General features: G+C 47.2%; 1 protein-coding gene, 1 long non-coding RNA gene and 1 other non-coding gene across 3 annotated transcripts in view; 1 reads left to right on the top strand and 2 right to left on the bottom strand.

Annotated features, from left to right (window-relative positions):
- Positions 1–4,450: 4,450 nt before the first annotated feature.
- Positions 4,451–4,522, bottom strand: TRNAP-AGG (transfer RNA proline (anticodon AGG)). Its single transcript has one exon. It is a non-coding gene; the product is annotated as a tRNA-Pro (tRNA).
- A 252-nt stretch (positions 4,523–4,774) lies between these two features.
- LOC141091494 (myelin protein zero-like protein 1) overlaps positions 4,775–21,200 on the top strand; it is a 30,116-nt gene continuing 13,690 nt past the window's right edge. The window contains exons 1-4 of the mRNA XM_073577109.1: positions 4,775–4,913; positions 5,649–5,815; positions 7,580–7,793; positions 14,830–14,954. Coding sequence (XP_073433210.1) covers positions 4,859–4,913; positions 5,649–5,815; positions 7,580–7,793; positions 14,830–14,927 — 534 coding nt within the window. The 5' untranslated portion in view covers positions 4,775–4,858 and the 3' untranslated portion in view covers positions 14,928–14,954. The remainder of the gene's footprint in view (positions 4,914–5,648; positions 5,816–7,579; positions 7,794–14,829; positions 14,955–21,200) is intronic.
- The window catches only part of LOC141091495 (uncharacterized), a 50,101-nt gene continuing 46,804 nt past the window's right edge, over positions 17,904–21,200 (bottom strand). Inside the window, exon 3 of the long non-coding RNA XR_012232525.1 lies at positions 17,904–19,375. This is a non-coding gene — a long non-coding RNA (uncharacterized lncRNA). The remainder of the gene's footprint in view (positions 19,376–21,200) is intronic.

Here is a 21,200-nt window from a genome sequence, read left to right as displayed (position 1 = left end):
GTGTGCCATCTTTATTTTCTATTTGCTTATTAAAACGTGCAGTCGTTCATGAGATATGGACACTAGTTTGGTTGTTTGCACCTGTTGCCTAGTAGACCGAAATGTCTTATCGAGTATCACCATATAAAGGGCTCCTCCTAGGTGGACATCTCTACTTGTAGACAGCCGCCTGTATATGTAAGGGGTTACAAAGACTGTTTTAAGCCTCACACACGTCCCGGTTAAACGTTGGTAAATGTAAATGTTCTACTCTGTATATATGGTTATGTATTTTAATGCTGCTACATGTCAATTGTATATAGGAAGAGTGCAGTACTCCGGTTAGCACACTAGAGGGGGGACATTAGGACTAAATAGTAAAAAGGGTAGCAACTAGTTATATTAGGAGGGGCCAACTATGGGTAAGTTGTAGGATTTCCTGAATTCTAGTCAGTAGGGCCTGGGAGCCCGGACAGGGCAGGTGGACCCCGTAACATTAAGGAGTCCAGTTGTCCGGGCCCTGGTGGCAGAAGTTCACAACAGTGAGAGAATGCAGGGCAGCACCAATATTTGGCAGCTAACTACGTGGGCTGAGGCCTTTTTGTCTGGGGCGAAACGGACAGGGGAACTCCTGAAGATAGTTAGGCTGAACCGAAGGAATGCTGCGGTACCGGACGAGTCGGTACGATCCTGGAGCATTCTGGAAGAAGTGCGGTAAAGGAAAGGAAAGGCAAAGAGTTTACTCTGTGATGTAACTGTGACTGATCCAGACGTACTGAGAATGGAGCCAAGTAAAGTTGTTTATGTTAAGTTGGAATTGGACTCCGTTTTTCTTTGTGTGATTCCGACAGGAAGCAAATCTCAGCAAATCAGAGGATCCGGATGGATCCGAAAACGGAATGAAAGGTACGCTGCAAAGGGGACATTGTGTGCATGTGGCAGGAGACCAGGGCGTGATTCAGCAATCTTTGTCAGCCATGACTATAGCCCTGGTTCCCCCCACATATATATATCTGGTGAGGCTCATCACCCCAGAATTATGTTCCACAAGACATAAGAGGCCATATGAAAATGAACTGTGACAATGAAATAACATCATTTAAATAACACTTGTCACTAGCTTTAAAAAGAGTAAAATATTTTATAAAAATCACTGATCTTCCCTGATTTTACTGCTTTTTTCCATTTTACTCTACGTCGCTCTATTGCAGAGATATTCACATTTGTTTCTTCAAGAGCACAGTGTGTGAAATCTCTGATTGTAGTTCAACTGGCTGTTTCTTCACAGTGTTCTTTAGCAGTCTCAGATGCTGCTGAACTGCGATCGGCAGCGTGTGGGAGGAGTAAAAACGCAACCCCCCCCTGAGAAAATGCTAAATAAACGCTCAATTGGTCTGGAAGAAGAGATTTCACGTACTGCGCTCCAGAGGACACAAATGTGATTATCTCTGAAATGGAGCGACGCAGCACAAAATGGCAAATAATGGCAGAATCGGGGGATTACAGAGTTTTTTTATGAGGTATTTATTTTGAGAAAGTTACAGGTCATCATTACATAGGATGCCAGTTTTGGATAACTTACTTGAAATCTTCATCTGACAGGGTCCCAGTTTAGAGGACAATAAAGAGATTCACACTCTTAGGACTTCCCACAATTGAGTTTGTCTCCAATGCCTGCAGAATAGTGAGTGCAGCTCTGGGGTATAATACGGGATGTAACTCAGGATCAGTAATGTAATGTATGTACACAGTGACTGCACCAGCAGAATAGTGAGTGCAGCTCTGGGGTATAATACGGGATGTAACTCAGGATCAGTAATGTAATGTATGTACACAGTGACTTCACCAGCAGAATAGTGAGTGCAGCTCTGGAGTATAATACAGGATGTAACCCAGGATCAGTAATGTAATGTATGTACACAGTGACTGCACCAGCAGAATAGTGAGTGCAGCTCTGGGGTATAATACAGGATGTAACTCAGGATCAGTAATGTAATGTATGTACACAGTGACTGCACCAGCAGAATAGTGAGTGCAGCTCTGGAGTATAATACAGGATGTAACTCAGGATCAGTAATGTAATGCATGTACACAATGACTGCACCAGCTGAATAGTGAGTGCAGCTCTGGAGTATAATACAGGATGTAACTCAAGATCCAATATGTTAATTTTTATGGTCTTTATAAAGTAGATGTGACTCAGGATTATCTGGCGATGTGACTTTATGCTGCTCTACATAATGACCCTGATTGAGTAACACCCACTTAATAAAAACAATAAAAATGAGCATATTAGTTGCACTAAATGAAAAGGTCGGTATCTCAGGAACCATAGGACAGATTTGTAAGAAGGATGAAGCTGGAACACTGAAGGTACTGGTCACTTTTGAGCATTTTTGCAGCGGACAGTGAAGATTTGGAGCCGGTCGTGTTGATCACAATAACGTTATCTCTGAAGTTTCAGTCGTTGGCCGCACATTACAGGAATGATGAGAAACAGGGAGGATTTTTTTCAAGGCTGTTTAGAGTGCAAATATTTGTGAGATTGTGACATTGTATCAGGTCCGTGTTCATCACAGTTTCTGTCCAGGGAGCAATTTCTTTATTTTTGTCTTTTGGGAAGAATTTTGAAATGTCTCCGTAATGTCTACATTATCCAAAATTTTGCAAAAAATGAAAATTAAATTCTCTTTATTTTTGTCCTTAACTCATCATGAACCTTTTCATAGCAAAAAAAAGTTGCACGGAAAAAATGTTGCTAAATTTGCGCAAAACTTAGGAGTACATAAAAGCAAAGTACATTTTCTCAAAAAAAAAAAGTTTACACCTTTAAAAAAAAAAAAGTATCAATTATTGAAGCTGCAAACATCTGGAAAACAAAACTCACGCCCATAATGACGAACATGAAAAAACAAACAAACAAGCGAATACATAGAAAATAGACTTAAAAAAGGTTCAAGGTAAAAGAAGAATTGGTGCAACTCAAAACAGGCAAAAAAACAGCAAAAACTAGGAAAGAAAAATGGCACAAAAAATGTGTTTATTCTGCCGCCGCCTTCTCTTATTGGAACATTGTGTCCGATAATCCTTCCTGGAAGATCCGACCGGAACACGGAAAGAACGAGTCATTATTGTGCAGCGTGTCCCAGCCTGCTGCCGACTATTCATAGGACACGCCACTGATTAAAAAGGGATCATGTGCACTGATCCCTTTAAGGGGATCATGCTTAAAGGGATCACTCCCAGTCTGGCTTTTTGGTAGCACAAGGTTTGTTGGACTTGGCAAGTCCCTTTTTGTTAGACGGGTCTCCAAATATAAGTGCAGCAATGGCAGTGGAGCACAGATGCAAATACTCAATTACCCTGCAGCTCCCCCGCAGGAGAGATAAGGTATTACACTGTTCTCATTAAAATCAATTTTATGCTGGGTTCTCCAGACAGAGGTGCAGTCTGTAACTACCCTCCACTCTGGATACTTAAAGCGCTTGTATTTTTTTAAAAAAATATTTATTTAACACTTTATCCATTAAGGATTGGGTTGGTGCGTGCGGAACGGGCTCAGAAGCTGAGCCTGCTCCTAAAGCAAAGGTTTCAGCACCTGCCCCAATCAGCAGTGATCGGAGCTAACTAGAGCCAGGGGGAGGACTAGGGCTAGGGCTAGCGTAATGCAGTGATGACAAATAAAATGTCTTTAAAAAAATAATATAAGAAGGAAAATGTTTTATGTTTTTACAATTTTACGTCAGATTTGCTAAGGGCAAACAATAATTAGATGAATTTTATATATATATATTAACAATAACAGTAATAATAGTAAGAAGAACAGCAACAACACCAATAATAGCAGTGATGACAGTAGAAAATAATAAATAAAAAACAAGAATAATAATAGTAACATCAGGAACAAAAAGAGCAAAAACAATAATAATAATAACAACAGTAATAATAATAATAATAATAATAATAATAATTAATAAAGAATAATTGTAATGACAGTAATAATAAATAAATAAAAATAATAATAATAACAACACCGGTAACAATAAGAACAAAAAAAATAATAATAGTAATAACAGCAGTAATAATAGTAATGGCTATAATAATAACAATATCAATTATAACAGTAATAAAAACGTTAATAGTAATAATAACAACAGTAATAATGCTAAAAATAACAATAATAATAATAGTAATGACAGTAGTGGTAATAATACAAATTTTTAATAAAAAAATGAATACCTTAATTACAGTAATAACAATAATACTAAAAATTGCCATAATACAAAGTGAAAATATAAATATAATAAAAAAGTAAAAAAATACAAAAAATGTTTTTAAATTTCTTATTAATAGCAGTAATAAATGCTTTTCATATTTCTAAAACTTTTTTTTATTATATATTTCTCATACTCCGATTTTAAATGTTTTTATGCTTATCTTATTAAAAAAAAAAAAATCGTAAAACAAAACTGGGCTCGTCCGGGATTTGAACCCGGGACCTCTCGCACCCTAAGCGAGAATCATACCCCTAGACCAACGAGCCGCGGTGCTGAGTCAGTGCGGCTGATCGCCCTGTGTCACCTTCAGCAGCGTCGCTCGCAGTTCCTGCTCTTTCCTTCTTTGCTGCAGCTCAGGACAAGTTTTCCTGGCGCCTCCACAATCTTTCCTCTGTGTCGACCCCTAAAAGCCACCCAATCATCAGGACCCTCTCCTACGAACCAATCGGTTTGGTTTCTGGAGTGTGATGGACACCACCATCAGCCAATAAGATTCGTGTATGCAAAGTAGAGGCGAGGCGTTCCGACCAATCGTGAGCGAGTCTTCATCCTGGGCAGCTTACAGTCTCTTCATAGTGAAGTTGCGCTAGTCCCCGGAGGTGATGGCTGCGGTTCTGGTGCGGTTGTTGGAGCTGATCGCTGCGGTTCTCTGTATCGGTAATTCCCATTCAGTTTCAGGAATATTCATTTTGTAACTTTTGCCCAGTTGACAGAGTTTTATAAACTGATTTTTGCCTTTAATTTTTTTATATTTTTATTTTACAAATTTATATAAAATATATATATTGTTTTTACTATTTTTTTTTTAATTCTAAAATGGAACCCTGGCCATTCTGACAGATGGTTTCCCTGCATATGAGAATACTGTGACCCCGACTATTTAGGGCGCGGGCGCTCCCACTAAGTCTATTGATCACCTGTCTACTGGGGGGTCTGACCGCTGAGACCCCCGCCAAACCTGAGAACGGGCGAAGCCAGTGCTCCATGACAAAGGGGAACCTTGGGACCCCCTGCAATAATAGACTTATTACCCATGACATGACTAAGGGGGTACATGTATTTGGTAGGGCTGGAAAAGAATCCTTTAACCCTTCTGATGCCACAAACTGTAGCGACCGCGGCCTTGATCTGAAGCCCTGGCGATAGTGATCAATAAGGATCCCCCGTAAGACCTGTCACTGTGAATCCCGAGGCATTTTATATACACTGGAACACATAACTATACCAACACAAACAAGAATGCAAAGAACAATAATGAATGAATAATTGCAATCAAAATATATTTTATTAAATAATAATAAAATTGAAGATTTTTTCCCCTTTAAAAATATTTTGACGCTTCCCTTCCCCCCTTGGCCTGTTTTGCTGATACACCCTGTGCTCTTCCCTCAGTACATTACTCGGGGGCTTTGGAAGTCTACGTACCGAGCGAATTATTCGTCGAGAACGGCACGTACGCAAAACTACCCTGCACTTTCAAGTCTACAGAGGTAACGAGCGTCACGACCTCCATCACATGGACGTATGCAGAAGAAGGCTCCACTTCAGGGGGCGTCGTGGTAAGTCCTGGCGGGGACCCGAGTGTCCTGGTGGCAGCGGCGACACCTGACTGTCCTGGTGGCAGCGGCGACACCTGACTGTCCTGGTGGCAGCGGCGACACCTGACTCTCCTGACGGACAGCGGGACATCATTGGTGCCGCTAACCTTGTGCAGAAGATAGCGGCTACAGACAACCCCCTTTGGGGCAGAAGAAGGCTCCACTTCAGGGGGCGTCGTGGTAAGAGGAGATGTCATGGCAGAACTGTGGCTTGGATCGTGCACGTTCTTTTATGTCTCAGGTTGGAACCTGAGAGCCAACTGGAAAGCAGCAAAATTCTTCTCGAAGCCGCCGTGAAGATAGTTGGTTTGGGATAAAAATGGACAGAAAAAGCTGTCAAATTTGACTTACATATATTAATAGGTATTGACATACATATTAAACAACATGTATGTCAATACCTGGATAAGAATGAAGTGATTAAACAGAGTCAGCATGGGTTTGTAACTAATAAGTCATGTCAGACTAATTTAATTTCCTTCTATGATGGTATTACTGATTGGGTGGATCAAGGAAATGCTGTAGATATAGTATATCTTGACTTCAGCAAAGCATTTGACAAAGTCTCTCATACAATCCTTATTGAAAAAATGACTAAGTATGGAATGGACAAGGCAACTGTTAGGTGGATTCATAACTGGCTTAGTGATCGGACCCAAAGAGTGGTCGTAAATGGCTGCACATCCAGTTGGAAGAATGTCTCAAGTGGGGTACCACAGGGCTCTGTCCTGGGCCCTGTATTGTTCAACATCTTTATCAACGATTTAGATGAAGGAATTGAGGGTAAACTGATTAAATTTGCTGATGACACAAAGCTAGGAGGGATAGCTAATACTAGAGAAGAGAGAGAGAGGATTCAAAAAGATTTAAATAAACTGGAGAAGTGGGCAGCAACTAACAGAATGGTTTTTAACAGGGAGAAATGCAAAGTACTACATCTGGGCAATAAAAATGAAAAAAGCATATATAGAATGGGAGGAATAGGGCTAAGTGACAGCACATGTGAAAAAGACTTGGGTATACTAATAGATCACAGACTGAATATGAGTCAACAGTGTGATGCAGCAGCAAAAAAGGCAAATGCAATTCTAGGATGTATTAACAGAAGCATACAGTCTAGATCACGTGAAGTAATTATTTCCCTCTACTCCTCTTTGGTCAGACCTCATCTGGAATATTGTGTCCAATTTTGGGCACCACATTTTAAAAAAGACATCAACAAACTGGAGCAAGTTCAGAAAAGAGCGACCAGAATGGTGACCGGTCTGCAAACCCTGTCTTATGAGGAAAGGTTGCAGGATTTGGGAATGTTTAGTTTGCAAAAGAGAAGACTGAGAGGAGACTTAATAGCTGTCTACAAATATCTAAAGGGCTGTCACATTGTAGAAGGATCAACTTTATTCTCATTTGCACAAGGAAAGACTAGAAGCAATGGGATGAAGCTGAATGGGAGGAGACACAGATTAGATATTAGAAAAAACTTTTTGACAGTTAGAGTGATCAATGAGTGGAACAGGCTGCCACGAGAAGTGGTGAGTTCTCCTTCAATGGAAGTCTTCAAACAGAGGCTGGACAGACATCTAACTGGGATGATTTAGCGAATCCTGCTTTGAGCAGGGGGTTGGACCAGATGGCCCAGGAGGTCCCTTCCAACTCTACGATTCTATGATTCTATGATTCTATGATTCTCTCTTTTTGATCACTTATTCTTTTTTTCTTCTTTAGATTTTTTACTTCATCGGCGGGAAGGAGTTCCCTGCTGTTCTGCCACGTTTTAAAGATCGGGTGACCTGGGCCGGAGACGTCAATAATAAGGACGTGTCTATCAAGATCGATAAGATTACCTTCAAGGACAACGGCTCCTACAGCTGTGTTGTCCTGAATCCCCCGGATATTCTCAGTACCCCCAAGCAGATAAAGCTGCGGGTCGTGGAGAAGGGTGAGCAAAAACTGTTGCGGAAGAGAAAAAAAAAGTATTAGGCCGGGATCACACATGCGAGGAATACGGCCGAGTCTCGCATGGTAATACCCGGCCCTGCTGTCAGCACACGGGAGCAGAGCGTGCAGCTCCATGTATTGCTATGCAGCCGCACGCTCCGCTCCCGAGTGCCGGCGGCAGTGCCGGGTATTACCATGCGAGACTCGGCCGTATTCCTTGCATGTGTGATCCCGGCCTTAAAGTGTCGTCCATGGTTATTATTTTGAAAATGAACCAACAATTCTAAGAAAATAAACATATTCATCTATCAGACTATATCTGTACACTGCTACCTGTGTCTCCGTCCCCCCACTCCCGATGTCTAACAGGGGAAGTCACGTGACCTTTTCTCACTGGATGTAGTTGTTATGGGAGCCCAGAACAGCAGTGCTGGACAGTCTGAGCCCAGGAGAGCAGCAGCGCTGGAGAGTCTGAGCACAGGAGAGCAGCAGTGCTGGAGAGTCTGAGCGCAGGAGAGCAGCAGCGCTGGAGAGTCAGAGCGCAGGAGAGCAGCAGTGCTAGACAGCCTGAGCGCAGGAGAGCAGCAGCACTGGACAGTCTGAGCATAGGAGAACAGCAGTGCTGGACAGCCTGAGCGCAGGAGAGCAGCAGTGCTGGAGAGTCTGAGCGCAGGAGAGCAGCAGTGCTGGAGAGTCAGAGCGCAGGAGAGCAGCAGTGCTAGACAGCCTGAGCGCAGGAGAGCAGCAGCACTGGACAGTCTGAGCATAGGAGAACAGCAGTGCTGGACAGCCTGAGCGCAGGAGAGCAGCAGTGCTGGAGAGTCTGAGCGCAGGAGAGCAGCAGCGCTGGAGAGTCAGAGCGCAGGAGAGCAGCAGTGCTAGACAGCCTGAGCGCAGGAGAGCAGCAGCACTGGACAATCTGAGCATAGGAGAACAGCAGTGCTGGACAGCCTGAGCGCAGGAGAGCAGCAGTGCTGGAGAGTCTGAGCGCAGGAGAGCAGCAGTGCTGGACAGTCTGAGCATAGGAGTACAGCAGTGCTGGAGAGTCTGAGCGCATGAGAGCAGCAGTGCTGGACAGTCTGAGCACAAGAGAACAGCAGTGCTGGAGAGTCTGAGCACAGGAAAACAGCAGTGCTGGAGAGTCTGAGCCCAGGAGAGCAGCAGCGCTGGACAGCCTGAGCACAGGAGAGCAGCAGTGCTGGAGAGAGTGAGCACAGGAGAGCAGCAGTGCTGGAGAGTCTGAGCACAGGAGAGCAGCAGCGCTGGACAGTCTGAGCATAGGAGAGCAGCAGTGCTGGAAATTTGAGCACAGGAGAACAGCAGCACTGGACAGTCTGAGCACAGGAGAGCAGCAGTGCTGGAGAGTGTGAGCGCAGGAGAGCAGCAGCACTGGACAGTCTGAGCATAGGAGAACAGCAGTGCTGGACAGCCTGAGCGCAGGAGAGCAGCAGTGCTGGAGAGTCTGAGCGCAGGAGAGCAGCAGTGCTGGACAGTCTGAGCATAGGAGTACAGCAGTGCTGGAGAGTCTGAGCGCATGAGAGCAGCAGTGCTGGACAGTCTGAGCACAAGAGAACAGCAGTGCTGGAGAGTCTGAGCACAGGAAAGCAGCAGTGCTGGAGAGTCTGAGCCCAGGAGAGCAGCAGCGCTGGACAGCCTGAGCACAGGAGAGCAGCAGTGCTGGAGAGTGTGAGCACAGGAGAGCAGCAGTGCTGGACAGCCTGAGCACAGGAGAGCAGCAGTGCTGCACAGCCTGAGCACAGGAGAGCAGCAGTGCTGGACAGCCTGAGCACAGGAGAGCAGCAGTGCTGGACAGCCTGAGCACAGGAGAGCAGCAGTGCTGGACAGCCTGAGCACAGGAGAGCAGCAGTGCTGGACAGCCTGAGCACAGGAGAGCAGCAGTGCTGGACAGCCTGAGCGCAGGAGAGCAGCAGGGCTGGACAGCCTGAGCGCAGGAGAGCAGCAGTACTGGAGAGTGTGAGTACAGGAGAGCAGCAGTGCTGGACAGCATGAGCACAGGAGAGCAGCAGCGCTGGACAGCCTGAGCGAAGGAGAGCAGCAGTACTGGAGAGTGTGAGCACAGGAGAGCAGCAGTGCTGGAGAGTGTGAGTACAGGAGAGTAGCAGCGCTGGACAGCCTGAGCACAGGAGAGCAGCAGCGCTGGACAGCCTGAGCGCAGGAGAGCAGCAGTACTGGAGAGTGTGAATACAGGAGAGCAGCAGTGCTGGAGAGTGTGAGTACAGGAGAGCAGCAGTGCTGGAGAGTCTGAGCACAGGAAAGCAGCAGTGCTGGAGAGTCTGAGCCCAGGAGAGCAGCAGCGCTGGACAGCCTGAGCACAGGAGAGCAGCAGTGCTGGAGAGTGTGAGCACAGGAGAGCAGCAGTGCTGGAGAGTCTGAGCACAGGAGAGCAGCAGCGCTGGACAGTCTGAGCATAGGAGAGCAGCAGTGCTGGAAATTTGAGCACAGGAGAACAGCAGCACTGGACAGTCTGAGCACAGGAGAGCAGCAATGCTGGAGAGTCTGAGCACAGGAGAGCAGCAGCGCTGGACAGCCTGAGCGCAGGAGAGCAGCAGTACTGGAGAGTGTGAGTACAGGAGAGTAGCAGTGCTGGACAGCCTGAACACAGGAGAGCAGCAGTGCTGGACAGCCTGAGCACAGGAGAGCAGCAGTGCTGGACAGCCTGAGCACAGGAGAGCAGCAGTGCTGGACAGCCTGAGCACAGGAGAGCAGCAGTGCTGGAGAGTGTGAGTACAGGAGAGCAGCAGTGCTGGACAGCATGAGCACAGGAGAGCAGCAGCGCTGGACAGCATGAGCGAAGGAGAGCAGCAGTACTGGAGAGTGTGAGCACAGGAGAGCAGCAGTGCTGGAGAGTGTGAGTACAGGAGAGTAGCAGTGCTGGACAGCCTGAGCACAGGAGAGCAGCAGCGCTGGACAGCCTGAGCGCAGGAGAGCAGCAGTACTGGAGAGTGTGAATACAGGAGAGCAGCAGTGCTGGAGAGTGTGAGTACAGGAGAGCAGCAGTGCTGGAGAGTCTGAGCACAGGAAAGCAGCAGTGCTGGAGAGTCTGAGCCCAGGAGAGCAGCAGCGCTGGTTAGCCTGAGCACAGGAGAGCAGCAGTGCTGGAGAGTGTGAGCACAGGAGAGCAGCAGTGCTGGAGAGTGTGAGCACAGGAGAGCAGCAGTGCTGGAGAGTCTGAGCACAGGAGAGCAGCAGCGCTGGACAGTCTGAGCATAGGAGAGCAGCAGTGCTGGAAATTTGAGCACAGAACAGCAGCACTGGACAGTCTGAGCACAGGAGAGCAGCAGTGCTGGAGAGTCTGAGCACAGGAGAGCAGCAGCGCTGGACAGCCTGAGCGCAGGAGAGCAGCAGTACTGGAGAGTGTGAGTACAGGAGAGTAGCAGTGCTGGACAGCCTGAGCACAGGAGAGCAGCAGTGCTGGACAGCCTGAGCACAGGAGAGCAGCAGTGCTGGACAGCCTGAGCACAGGAGAGCAGCAGTGCTGGACAGCCTGAGCGCAGGAGAGCAGCAGTACTGGAGAGTGTGAGTACAGGAGAGCAGCAGTGCTGGACAGCATGCGCACAGGAGAGCAGCAGCGCTGGACAGCCTGAGCGAAGGAGAGCAGCAGTACTGGAGAGTGTGAGCACAGGAGAGCAGCAGTGCTGGAGAGTGTGAGTACAGGAGAGCAGCAGCGCTGGACAGCCTGAGCGCAGGAGAGCAGCAGTACTGGAGAGTGTGAATACAGGAGAGCAGCAGTGCTGGAGAGTGTGAGTACAGGAGAGCAGCAGTGCTGGAGAGTCTGAGCACAGGAAAGCAGCAGTGCTGGAGAGTCTGAGCCCAGGAGAGCAGCAGCGCTGGACAGCCTGAGCACAGGAGAGCAGCAGTGCTGGAGAGTGTGAGCACAGGAGAGCAGCAGTGCTGGAGAGTCTGAGCACAGGAGAGCAGCAGCGCTGGACAGTCTGAGCATAGGAGAGCAGCAGTGCTGGAAATTTGAGCACAGGAGAACAGCAGCACTGGACAGTCTGAGCACAGGAGAGCAGCAGTGCTGGAGAGTCTGAGCACAGGAGAGCAGCAGCGCTGGACAGCCTGAGCGCAGGAGAGCAGCAGTACTGGAGAGTGTGAGTACAGGAGAGTAGCAGTGCTGGACAGCCTGAGCACAGGAGAGCAGCAGTGCTGGACAGCCTGAGCACAGGAGAGCAGCAGTGCTGGACAGCCTGAGCACAGGAGAGCAGCAGTGCTGGACAGCCTGAGCGCAGGAGAGCAGCAGTGCTGGAGAGTGTGAGTACAGGAGAGCAGCAGTGCTGGACAGCATGAGCACAGGAGAGCAGCAGCGCTGGACAGCCTGAGCGAAGGAGAGCAGCAGTACTGGAGAGTGTGAGCACAGGAGAGCAGCAGTGCTGGAGAGTGTGAGTACAGGAGAGTAGCAGTGCTGGACAGCCTGAGCACAGGAGAGCAGCAGCGCTGGACAGCCTGAGTGCAGGAGAGCAGCAGTACTGGAGAGTGTGAATACAGGAGAGCAGCAGTGCTGGAGAGTGTGAGTACAGGAGAGCAGCAGTGCTGGAGAGTCTGAGCACAGGAAAGCAGCAGTGCTGGAGAGTCTGAGCCCAGGAGAGCAGCAGCGCTGGACAGCCTGAGCACAGGAGAGCAGCAGTGCTGGAGAGTGTGAGCACAGGAGAGCAGCAGTGCTGGACAGTCTGAGCACAAGAGAACAGCAGTGCTGGAGAGTCTGAGCACAGGAGAGCAGCAGCGCTGGACAGTCTGAGCATAGGAGAGCAGCAGTGCTGGAAATTTGAGCACAGGAGAACAGCAGCACTGGACAGTCTGAGCACAGGAGAGCAGCAGTGCTGGAGAGTCTGAGCACAGGAGAGCAGCAGCGCTGGACAGCCTGAGCGCAGGAGAGCAGCAGTACTGGAGAGTGTGAGTACAGGAGAGTAGCAGTGCTGGACAGCCTGAGCACAGGAGAGCAGCAGTGCTGGACAGCCTGAGCACAGGAGAGCAGCAGTGCTGGACAGCCTGAGCACAGGAGAGCAGCAGTGCTGGACAGCCTGAGCGCAGGAGAGCAGCAGTACTGGAGAGTGTGAGTGCAGGAGAGCAGCAGTGCTGGACAGCATGAGCACAGGAGAGCAGCAGCGCTGGACAGCCTGAGCGAAGGAGAGCAGCAGTACTGGAGAGTGTGAGCACAGGAGAGCAGCAGTGCTGGAGAGTGTGAGTACAGGAGAGTAGCAGTGCTGGACAGCCTGAGCACAGGAGAGCAGCAGCGCTGGACAGCCTGAGCGCAGGAGAGCAGCAGTACTGGAGAGTGTGAATACAGGAGAGCAGCAGTGCTGGAGAGTGTGAGTACAGGAGAGCAGCAGTGCTGGAGAGTCTGAGCACAGGAAAGCAGCAGTGCTGGAGAGTCTGAGCCCAGGAGAGCAGCAGCGCTGGACAGCCTGAGCACAGGAGAGCAGCAGTGCTGGAGAGTGTGAGCACAGGAGAGCAGCAGTGCTGGACAGCCTGAGCGCAGGAGAGCAGCAGTGCTGGAGAGTCTGGGCACAGGAGAGCAGCAGTGCTGGAGAGTGTGAGTACAGGAGAGCAGCAGTGCTGGAGAGTCTGAGCACAGGAAAGCAGCAGTGCTGGAGAGTCTGAGCCCAGGAGAGCAGCAGCGCTGGACATCCTGAGCACAGGAGAGCAGCAGTGCTGGAGAGTGTGAGCACAGGAGAGCAGCAGTGCTGGACAGCCTGAGCGCAGGAGAGCAGCAGTACTGGAGAGTGTGAGTACAGGAGAGTAGCAGTGCTGGACAGCCTGAACACAGGAGAGCAGCAGTGCAGGACAGCCTGAGCACAGGAGAGCAGCAGTGCTGGACAGCCTGAGCACAGGAGAGCAGCAGTGCTGGACAGCCTGAGCGCAGGAGAGCAGCAGTACTGGAGAGTGTGAGTACAGGAGAGCAGCAGTGCTGGACAGCATGAGCACAGGAGAGCAGCAGCGCTGGACAGCCTGAGCGAAGGAGAGCAGCAGTACTGGAGAGTGTGAGCACAGGAGAGCAGCAGTGCTGGAGAGTGTGAGTACAGGAGAGTAGCAGTGCTGGACAGCCTGAGCACAGGAGAGCAGCAGCGCTGGACAGCCTGAGCGCAGGAGAGCAGCAGTACTGGAGAGTGTGAATACAGGAGAGCAGCAGTGCTGGAGAGTGTGAGTACAGGAGAGCAGCAGTGCTGGAGAGTCTGAGCACAGGAAAGCAGCAGTGCTGGAGAGTCTGAGCCCAGGAGAGCAGCAGCGCTGGACAGCCTGAGCACAGGAGAGCAGCAGTGCTGGAGAGTGTGAGCACAGGAGAGCAGTAGTGCTGGACAGCCTGAGTGCAGGAGAGCAGCAGTGCTGGAGAGTGTGAGCACAGGAGAGCAGCAGTGCTGGACAGCCTGAGCACAGGAGAGCAGCAGCGCTGGACAGCCTGAGCACAGGAGAGCAGCGGTGCTGGAGAGTCTGAGCCCAGGAGAGCAGCAGTGCTGGAGAGTCTGAGCGCAGGAGAGCAGCAGTGCTGGAGAGTCTGGGCACAGGAGAGCAGCAGTGCTGGAGAGTGTGAGTACAGGAAAGCAGGGGCGCTGGAGAACATCCTGAGCCACGCTGTAGCTGTGTCGTTCCATGTGGGCATTTTCTTTTTTACCTTTATGATGCAGCCATGTTTTGATTGGTCAGGGTCATAGAGGGGGAAAAAGCCTACAGAGAAGAGCTGTGGTATACCTGTTCTTGGCTGAAGAGAAATTTTGCAACTTTATTACCAGGGGACACAGAATTTTTTTTTTTAAACTGGGGAACACAGAAAATAAGAAAAAAACTGTTCCAAAATCTGTGGAATAGCGTCAATTTGAGGAGTTACTCTTATTAAATGGAAATACCCGTCAATACAGCCCCCTTCTTCCAGGGTCACAGAGGCCATGATTTTCTCTCTTTTTCTGAGGATGGACGTATGATGACTTGTGTTTTTTTGCAGAATGAGTTGTAGTTTTGAATGACATCATTCACTTTGCTTACAGTGCTGAATATATGAGAAGTCAAATATTTCTTTGTTGCAGAGTCTGCAGTGGAGTCTGTAGTGGAGTCTGCAGTGGAGTCGTGGCTGGAAAAAGTAATCATGTCAGCCTTGGCTTTATGGAAAATATGGGAAATGTGAACGACTCCATCAGAAAGAACCTTACATGTAAGTCACAATCTGTAACTGTGCTGTAATGTCTGATATGTTCTGCAGGACTGTCTGATATCTACCAGTGCAGGCTCCGTCTGGCCTGACGGGGTACCGGGTAAATGCCCGGTGGGCCCAGAGAGTCGCTGGGGCCCTTTAAAAATGCTGCCCCTTTAAAAGCGCGTCCCATGATTTGCAGGGATGCGCGTGCACATACCATAGCGCCAGGGCCGCCACGCCCCCCATGCACGGAGCCACCGCATCGCTAGGCTGTGTTCTCTTCTGGCACAGGACCTGTGATGAGGTCACAGGAGGGGAGGAGTCAGTGGTCACATGATCAGAAGCTCGGGTCTGCGGGGGGGGATATAGCAGAGCTGTGTGTGTACGAGGTGTACGGAGCGGAGCCGCGTGTGTACGAGGTGTACGGAGCAGAGCCGCATGTGTACGAGGTGTACGGAGCGGAGCCGCATGTGTACGAGGTGTATGGAGTGCTGTATACCATGTCGGGCTGTGCTATATACCATGGTTCTGTGCTATATACCATGTGGGCCTGTGCTGTATACCATGTGGGGCTGTGCTGTATACTATGTGGTGCTGTGCTATATACCATGTGGGCCAGTGCTGTATACCTTGGTGCTATGCTGTATACTATGTGGTGCTGTGCTATATACTATGTGGGCTGTGTTATATACTTTGGGGCTGTGCTATATACTATGTGGCTGTGTTATGTACCATGGGGGGGTACATTATATTCTACAGTCTGTATGTCTAATAGGAGGCCTAATAATAGGCCGACAGTCTGTATGTCTCATAAGGGGCCTAATAGGAGGCCGACAGTCTGTATGTCTTATAGGAGGCCTAATAGGAGGACGACAGTCTGTACAGTGGGGAAAAAAAGTATTTAGTCAGTCAGCAATAGTGCAAGTTCCACCACTTAAAAAGATGAGAGGCGTCTGTAATTTACATCATAGGTAGACCTCAACTATGGGAGACAAACTGAGAAAAAAAAATCCAGAAAATCACACTGTCTGTTTTTTTTTCATTTTATTTGCATATTATGGTGGAAAATTAGTATTTGGTCAGAAACAAGCAATCAAGATTTCTGGCTCTCACAGACCTGTAACTTCTTCTTTAAGAGTCTCCTCTTTCCTCCACTCATTACCTGTAGTAATGGCACCTGTTTAAACTTATCAGTATAAAAAGACACCTTTCCACACCCTCAAACAGTCTGACTCCAAACTCCACTATGGTGAAGACCAAAGAGCTGTCAAAGGACACCAGAAACAAAATTGTAGCCCTGCACCAGGCTGGGAAGACTGAATCTGCAATAGCCAACCAGCTTGGAGTGAAGAAATCAACTGTGGGAGCAATAATTAGAAAATGGAAGACATACAAGACCACTGATAATCTCCCTCGATCTGGTGCTCCACGCAAAATCCCACCCCGTGGGGTCAGAATGATCACAAGAACGGTGAGCAAAAATCTCAGAACCACGCGGGGGGACCTAGTGAATGAACTGCAGAGAGCTGGGACCAATGTAACAAGGCCTACCATAAGTAACACACTACGCCACCATGGACTCAGATCCTGCAGTGCCAGACGTGTCCCACTGCTTAAGCCTGTACATGTCCGGGCCCATCTGAAGTTTGCTAGAGAGCATTTGGATGATCCAGAGGAGTTTTGGGAGAATGTCCTATTGTCTGATGAAACCAAACTGGAACTGTTTGGTAGAAACACAACTTGTCGTGTTTGGAGGAAAAAGAATACTGAGTTGCATCCATCAAACACCATACCTACTGTAAAGCATGGTGGTGGAAACATCATGCTTTGGGGCTGTTTCTCTGCAAAGGGGCCAGGACGACTGATCCGGGTACATGAAAGAATGAATGGGGCCATGTATCGTGAGATTTTGAGTGCAAACCTCCTTCCATCAGCAAGGGCATTGAAGATGAAACGTGGCTGGGTCTTTCAACATGACAATGATCCAAAGCACACCGCCAGGGCAACGAAGGAGTGGCTTCGTAAGAAGCATTTCAAGGTCCTGGAGTGGCCTAGCCAGTCTCCAGATCTCAACCCTATAGAAAACCTTTGGAGGGAGTTGAAAGTCCGTGTTGCCAAGCGAAAAGCCAAAAACATCACTGCTCTAGAGGAGATCTGCATGGAGGAATGGGCCAACATACCAACAACAGTGTGTGGCAACCTTGTGAAGACTTACAGAAAACGTTTGACCTCTGTCATTGCCAACAAAGGATATATCACAAAGTATTGAGATGAAATTTTGTTTCTGACCAAATACTTATTTTCCACCATAATATGCAAATAAAATGAAAAAAAAAAACAGACAATGTGATTTTCTGGATTTTTTTTTCTCAGTTTGTCTCCCATAGTTGAGGTCTACCTATGATGTAAATTACAGACGCCTCTCATCTTTTTAAGTGGTGGAACTTGCACTATTGCTGACTGACTAAATACTTTTTTTCTCCACTGTATGTCTCATAGGAAACTTAATAGGAGGCCGACAGTCTGTATGTCTTATAGGGGGCCTAATAATAGGCCGACAGTCTGTATGTCTCATAAGGGGCCTAATAGGAGGCCGACAGTCTGTATGTCTTATAGGAGGCCTAATAGGAGGATGACAGTCTGTATGTCTTATAGGAAACTTAATAGGAGGCTGACAGTCTGTATGTCTTATAGGAGGCCTAATAGGAGGCCGAAACCCTGTATGTCATATACGAGGCCAATATGCCGTACATACCGCAATATCGGCATCCTATATAATGTACAGACCACACTCTCAGCCTCTTATAGAAAATATCTGTTATAGGAGGCTGAGAGTGTGGTCTGTACTATATATAGAAGGCTGAGAGTGCGGTCTTTGCGATATATAGGAGGATGAGAGTGCGGTCTGTACGATATATAGGAGAAAGGGGGGGAGTGGAAACCACTCAGAAACGACCACAGATCAGATATAGAAAAATATATATCTTTATTGGGACATACAAACAGATCCTAGACAAAACAGTGCTAAGTGCACAGATTAAATCCACGCACCATGGAAAATACCGCAGGCCTCCCTAGAGCATACAGATAATACAGTCCAATAAGGACATAAAACTCTCCTCACCAAATCGCATATACCATAGGGGCACTCTATTCCCTCTAACTGATTCATAGGTCAACCAGTCCTAATAATATAATATATACACATATCTATATAAAGTAAATAGATGAATATAAGCAAAACATATATGTGTATATACATAAACGCTAAATAAGGCAATAATGTAACAAGAACATATTGTCAAAAAGGCCGCTATAATAACGGCTAAAGGATACCATCAACATATAACACCAAATAGTGGTGTAACATCCTCATTATAATCATTACATATATTGTAAAAAAGCCTTAGCAGGGAAATACAAAAAACGTTTGAGAGAAAATCTCTCAGACCCTCACCCTCTATAACCATTGTGTGGTGACGATTGCTACCATGTTCAAAAATAGAGGCAGCAAAAAAATCGGTAATTATTACCAAAATGAATGATGGTGAGAGAGGAGTCTCAGGGGAGACCATGCGCGTACCCCGACGCGCGTTTCGGAAGCTCGTCCTTCGTCAGGGGGCGTAACAAACAGCAGAGCCAGGACGCTAAAAAAGGGCCGTGACCGGAAATGAGGAGGCGTCAACCGGAAATGACGCATCCGCCGTTATGGAAACCAGGGACGCGGAGCGGCGCCGGCGTCACCAGCACGTACCCGGCGTCAAGGTCGCCATGGCAACATACCGGAGGAGACGCCAGAAGCCGCGTTGCGGCCCCAGGCCACAACGCGCATGCGTACAGGTCAATCATCCTCCCCATTTGGCCGTACATGGATTCAATACAAAAGAATAGAACAAAACATAAAAAAATGAATGAAAAAATAGAAAAATAGAATAATCACATACCATGGGCACAATTAATAGCATAGAACATGAGAAACACCATTACATATTAATATGAAGTCTAGAGCATATTATCCAATAACATCGTGGAAAATCCTGATATACAAATTTGGACACAGACATCTCACGCATTACAGCATGAGTATACCTTTCATACTGTAAACATTAAAACCGGTAATACCACAAACCATATACAGATTATCATATGATATATATATCCAAACTCATTCGTTCATAACACATTAGATGGCACATAAGACAAATTGTTCCATGGATTGTAGATATCGCACAGTGAGTAATGCATGATAAATAGCCGTGTCCACACAGATAAACAACTTAAGATCCAATGGTTCACCCGATATGACTCCACGATGTGCAGTCTTGATATGATGGTATAGATGTCCCATGCTGTATTGGACAAATGCCCAGACTTCAAATTCAGCTAAGAATGTTCTCCAATACATGACCCAATGCTGGAATGAATATTAAATACGTGGCCTAAAGTAAAGATGTATTTGAAAAAATGATAAGTAAAACATCAATAAAAACACAAATTAAAAACAACCACGTACACGTGGAAGCAATTCAATGCACTTAACAGTACAGCCAGGAGGTGATCATAGAAACTATGTAAAATTTAAGGATTCATTAAGCCCATTAGGCTGGACCGTATTTAGGGTCCATATCCATCTTGCCTCAATTTGAGCCAAGCGTTGTGAAACTCTACCTCCCCTGATACCGGGATCCAATAAATCAATCCCTCTAACTCTGAGGGTCCTACCATCACACTGGTGGTATAATTTAAAGTGCCTAGGTATAGTCTTAAGCACTGATATATCATCTTCGCCTGCCGCAGCCTGTATACCTAAGACGTGCTCCCTGACCCTGACCTTTAACTGGCGTGTGGTCAATCCTACATAGATCAGGGAGCACGGGCAGGTGGCATAATATATCACATATTTTGATAGGCAGGTAATCCTCTTTTTGATTTTGTACACTTTAGAGCCAGATGAATCCGTGAAGGTCTCACTTCGATCAATGTTAACACAAGCCACACATTGACCACACGAGAAACACCCATACCGTTGGGCACCACCACGCAAAAATGTCAATGGTGGATTAGTCTCATAATGACTTTTGATTAAATGCCCTCGTAGGTTCTTCGCCCTTCTATACGCTATTCTTGGTTTGTTTGATAATATCTTGGCTATTATGGGATCAGTTAACAGAATAGGCCAAGACTTCTCCAAGATCTTACTTACTCTATCCGATTGAGAATGAAAAGTAGTTATAAATCTTAATTGATCCAATTTAGATGTAATGTCCTCATTCTTATACAGTAAGGCATTACGTGTACTATGTTTTGCACGATTATACGCTTTTTTAATAGATCTATGGCTATAGCCCCTTTCTCTAAAACGCTGTATTAGATCATCAGCCTGTTGTTCATAGTCAGAATCAGTCGAACAAATACGCCTTAGACGAAGGAATTGTCCTATCGGCACTGCACTAATCATATAGTTAGGATGAGAGGAGGAGGCATGCAACAGAGAATTCGTGGAGGTTGGATCATATCTCTGCCATCCCTCCTCAAAGTAACATCCAAAAATTCAATCTTGTTCACATCGTGAACAAAGGTAAGCCTGATGTTCAATGTGTTATCATTCAACTGCTGAAAAAATTGCTCCAATAGACATTCAGAACCCTGCCAGATCAAAAACACGTCATCTATGTACCGCGTCCAAGACAGGACGCGGTCCACAGATGCGTGCAGATCCGACTGGAAGAGGTCCCTCTCCCACAGGCCCAGGAACAGATTCGCATAAGAGGGCGCATAGGCCGCTCCCATGGCTGTCCCCTGGGTCTGCAGGAAAAAGGACCCCTTAAAAGTAAAAAAATTGTGCGTTAACGCAAATTCCAGAATCTCTAAAGTGAATCGTTTAAGACCCGTCGGCAAACTAGAAGTACCTAGAAAAAATTCCACTGCTCTTAAACCATCGGCATGTCGGATACTAGTATACAGTGACTCTACGTCAGCCGTCACCAGTATCGCATCTCTATCCAGAGAAAGCCCATCAACCTTCCTCAATAACTGGTTAGTATCTTTAAGAAAAGATGGCAAAACCTCCACAAATGGTTGTAATACTGAGTCAATCCATCGGCCTACATGTTCAAGATAGTTGCCCCGGCCTGAAACTATCGGCCTACCTGGTGGACATTGTATATCCTTATGGATTTTTCATAGTTGCTGGTAGCGACTGATCTATATTTAGGTCCAACACTTCAGTGGAGGCATCTAGGTGTAATTTATTATGCCAGGAAT

Source organism: Dendrobates tinctorius, unplaced genomic scaffold (genome assembly GCF_039654945.1).
Source record: "Dendrobates tinctorius isolate UK_male_01 unplaced genomic scaffold, ASM3965494v1 ptg000054l, whole genome shotgun sequence".
Taxonomy (NCBI): domain Eukaryota; kingdom Metazoa; phylum Chordata; class Amphibia; order Anura; family Dendrobatidae; genus Dendrobates; species Dendrobates tinctorius.
The sequence above is the reverse complement of the archived record's forward strand: the minus strand, read 5'-3'. Positions and strand labels throughout refer to the sequence as shown.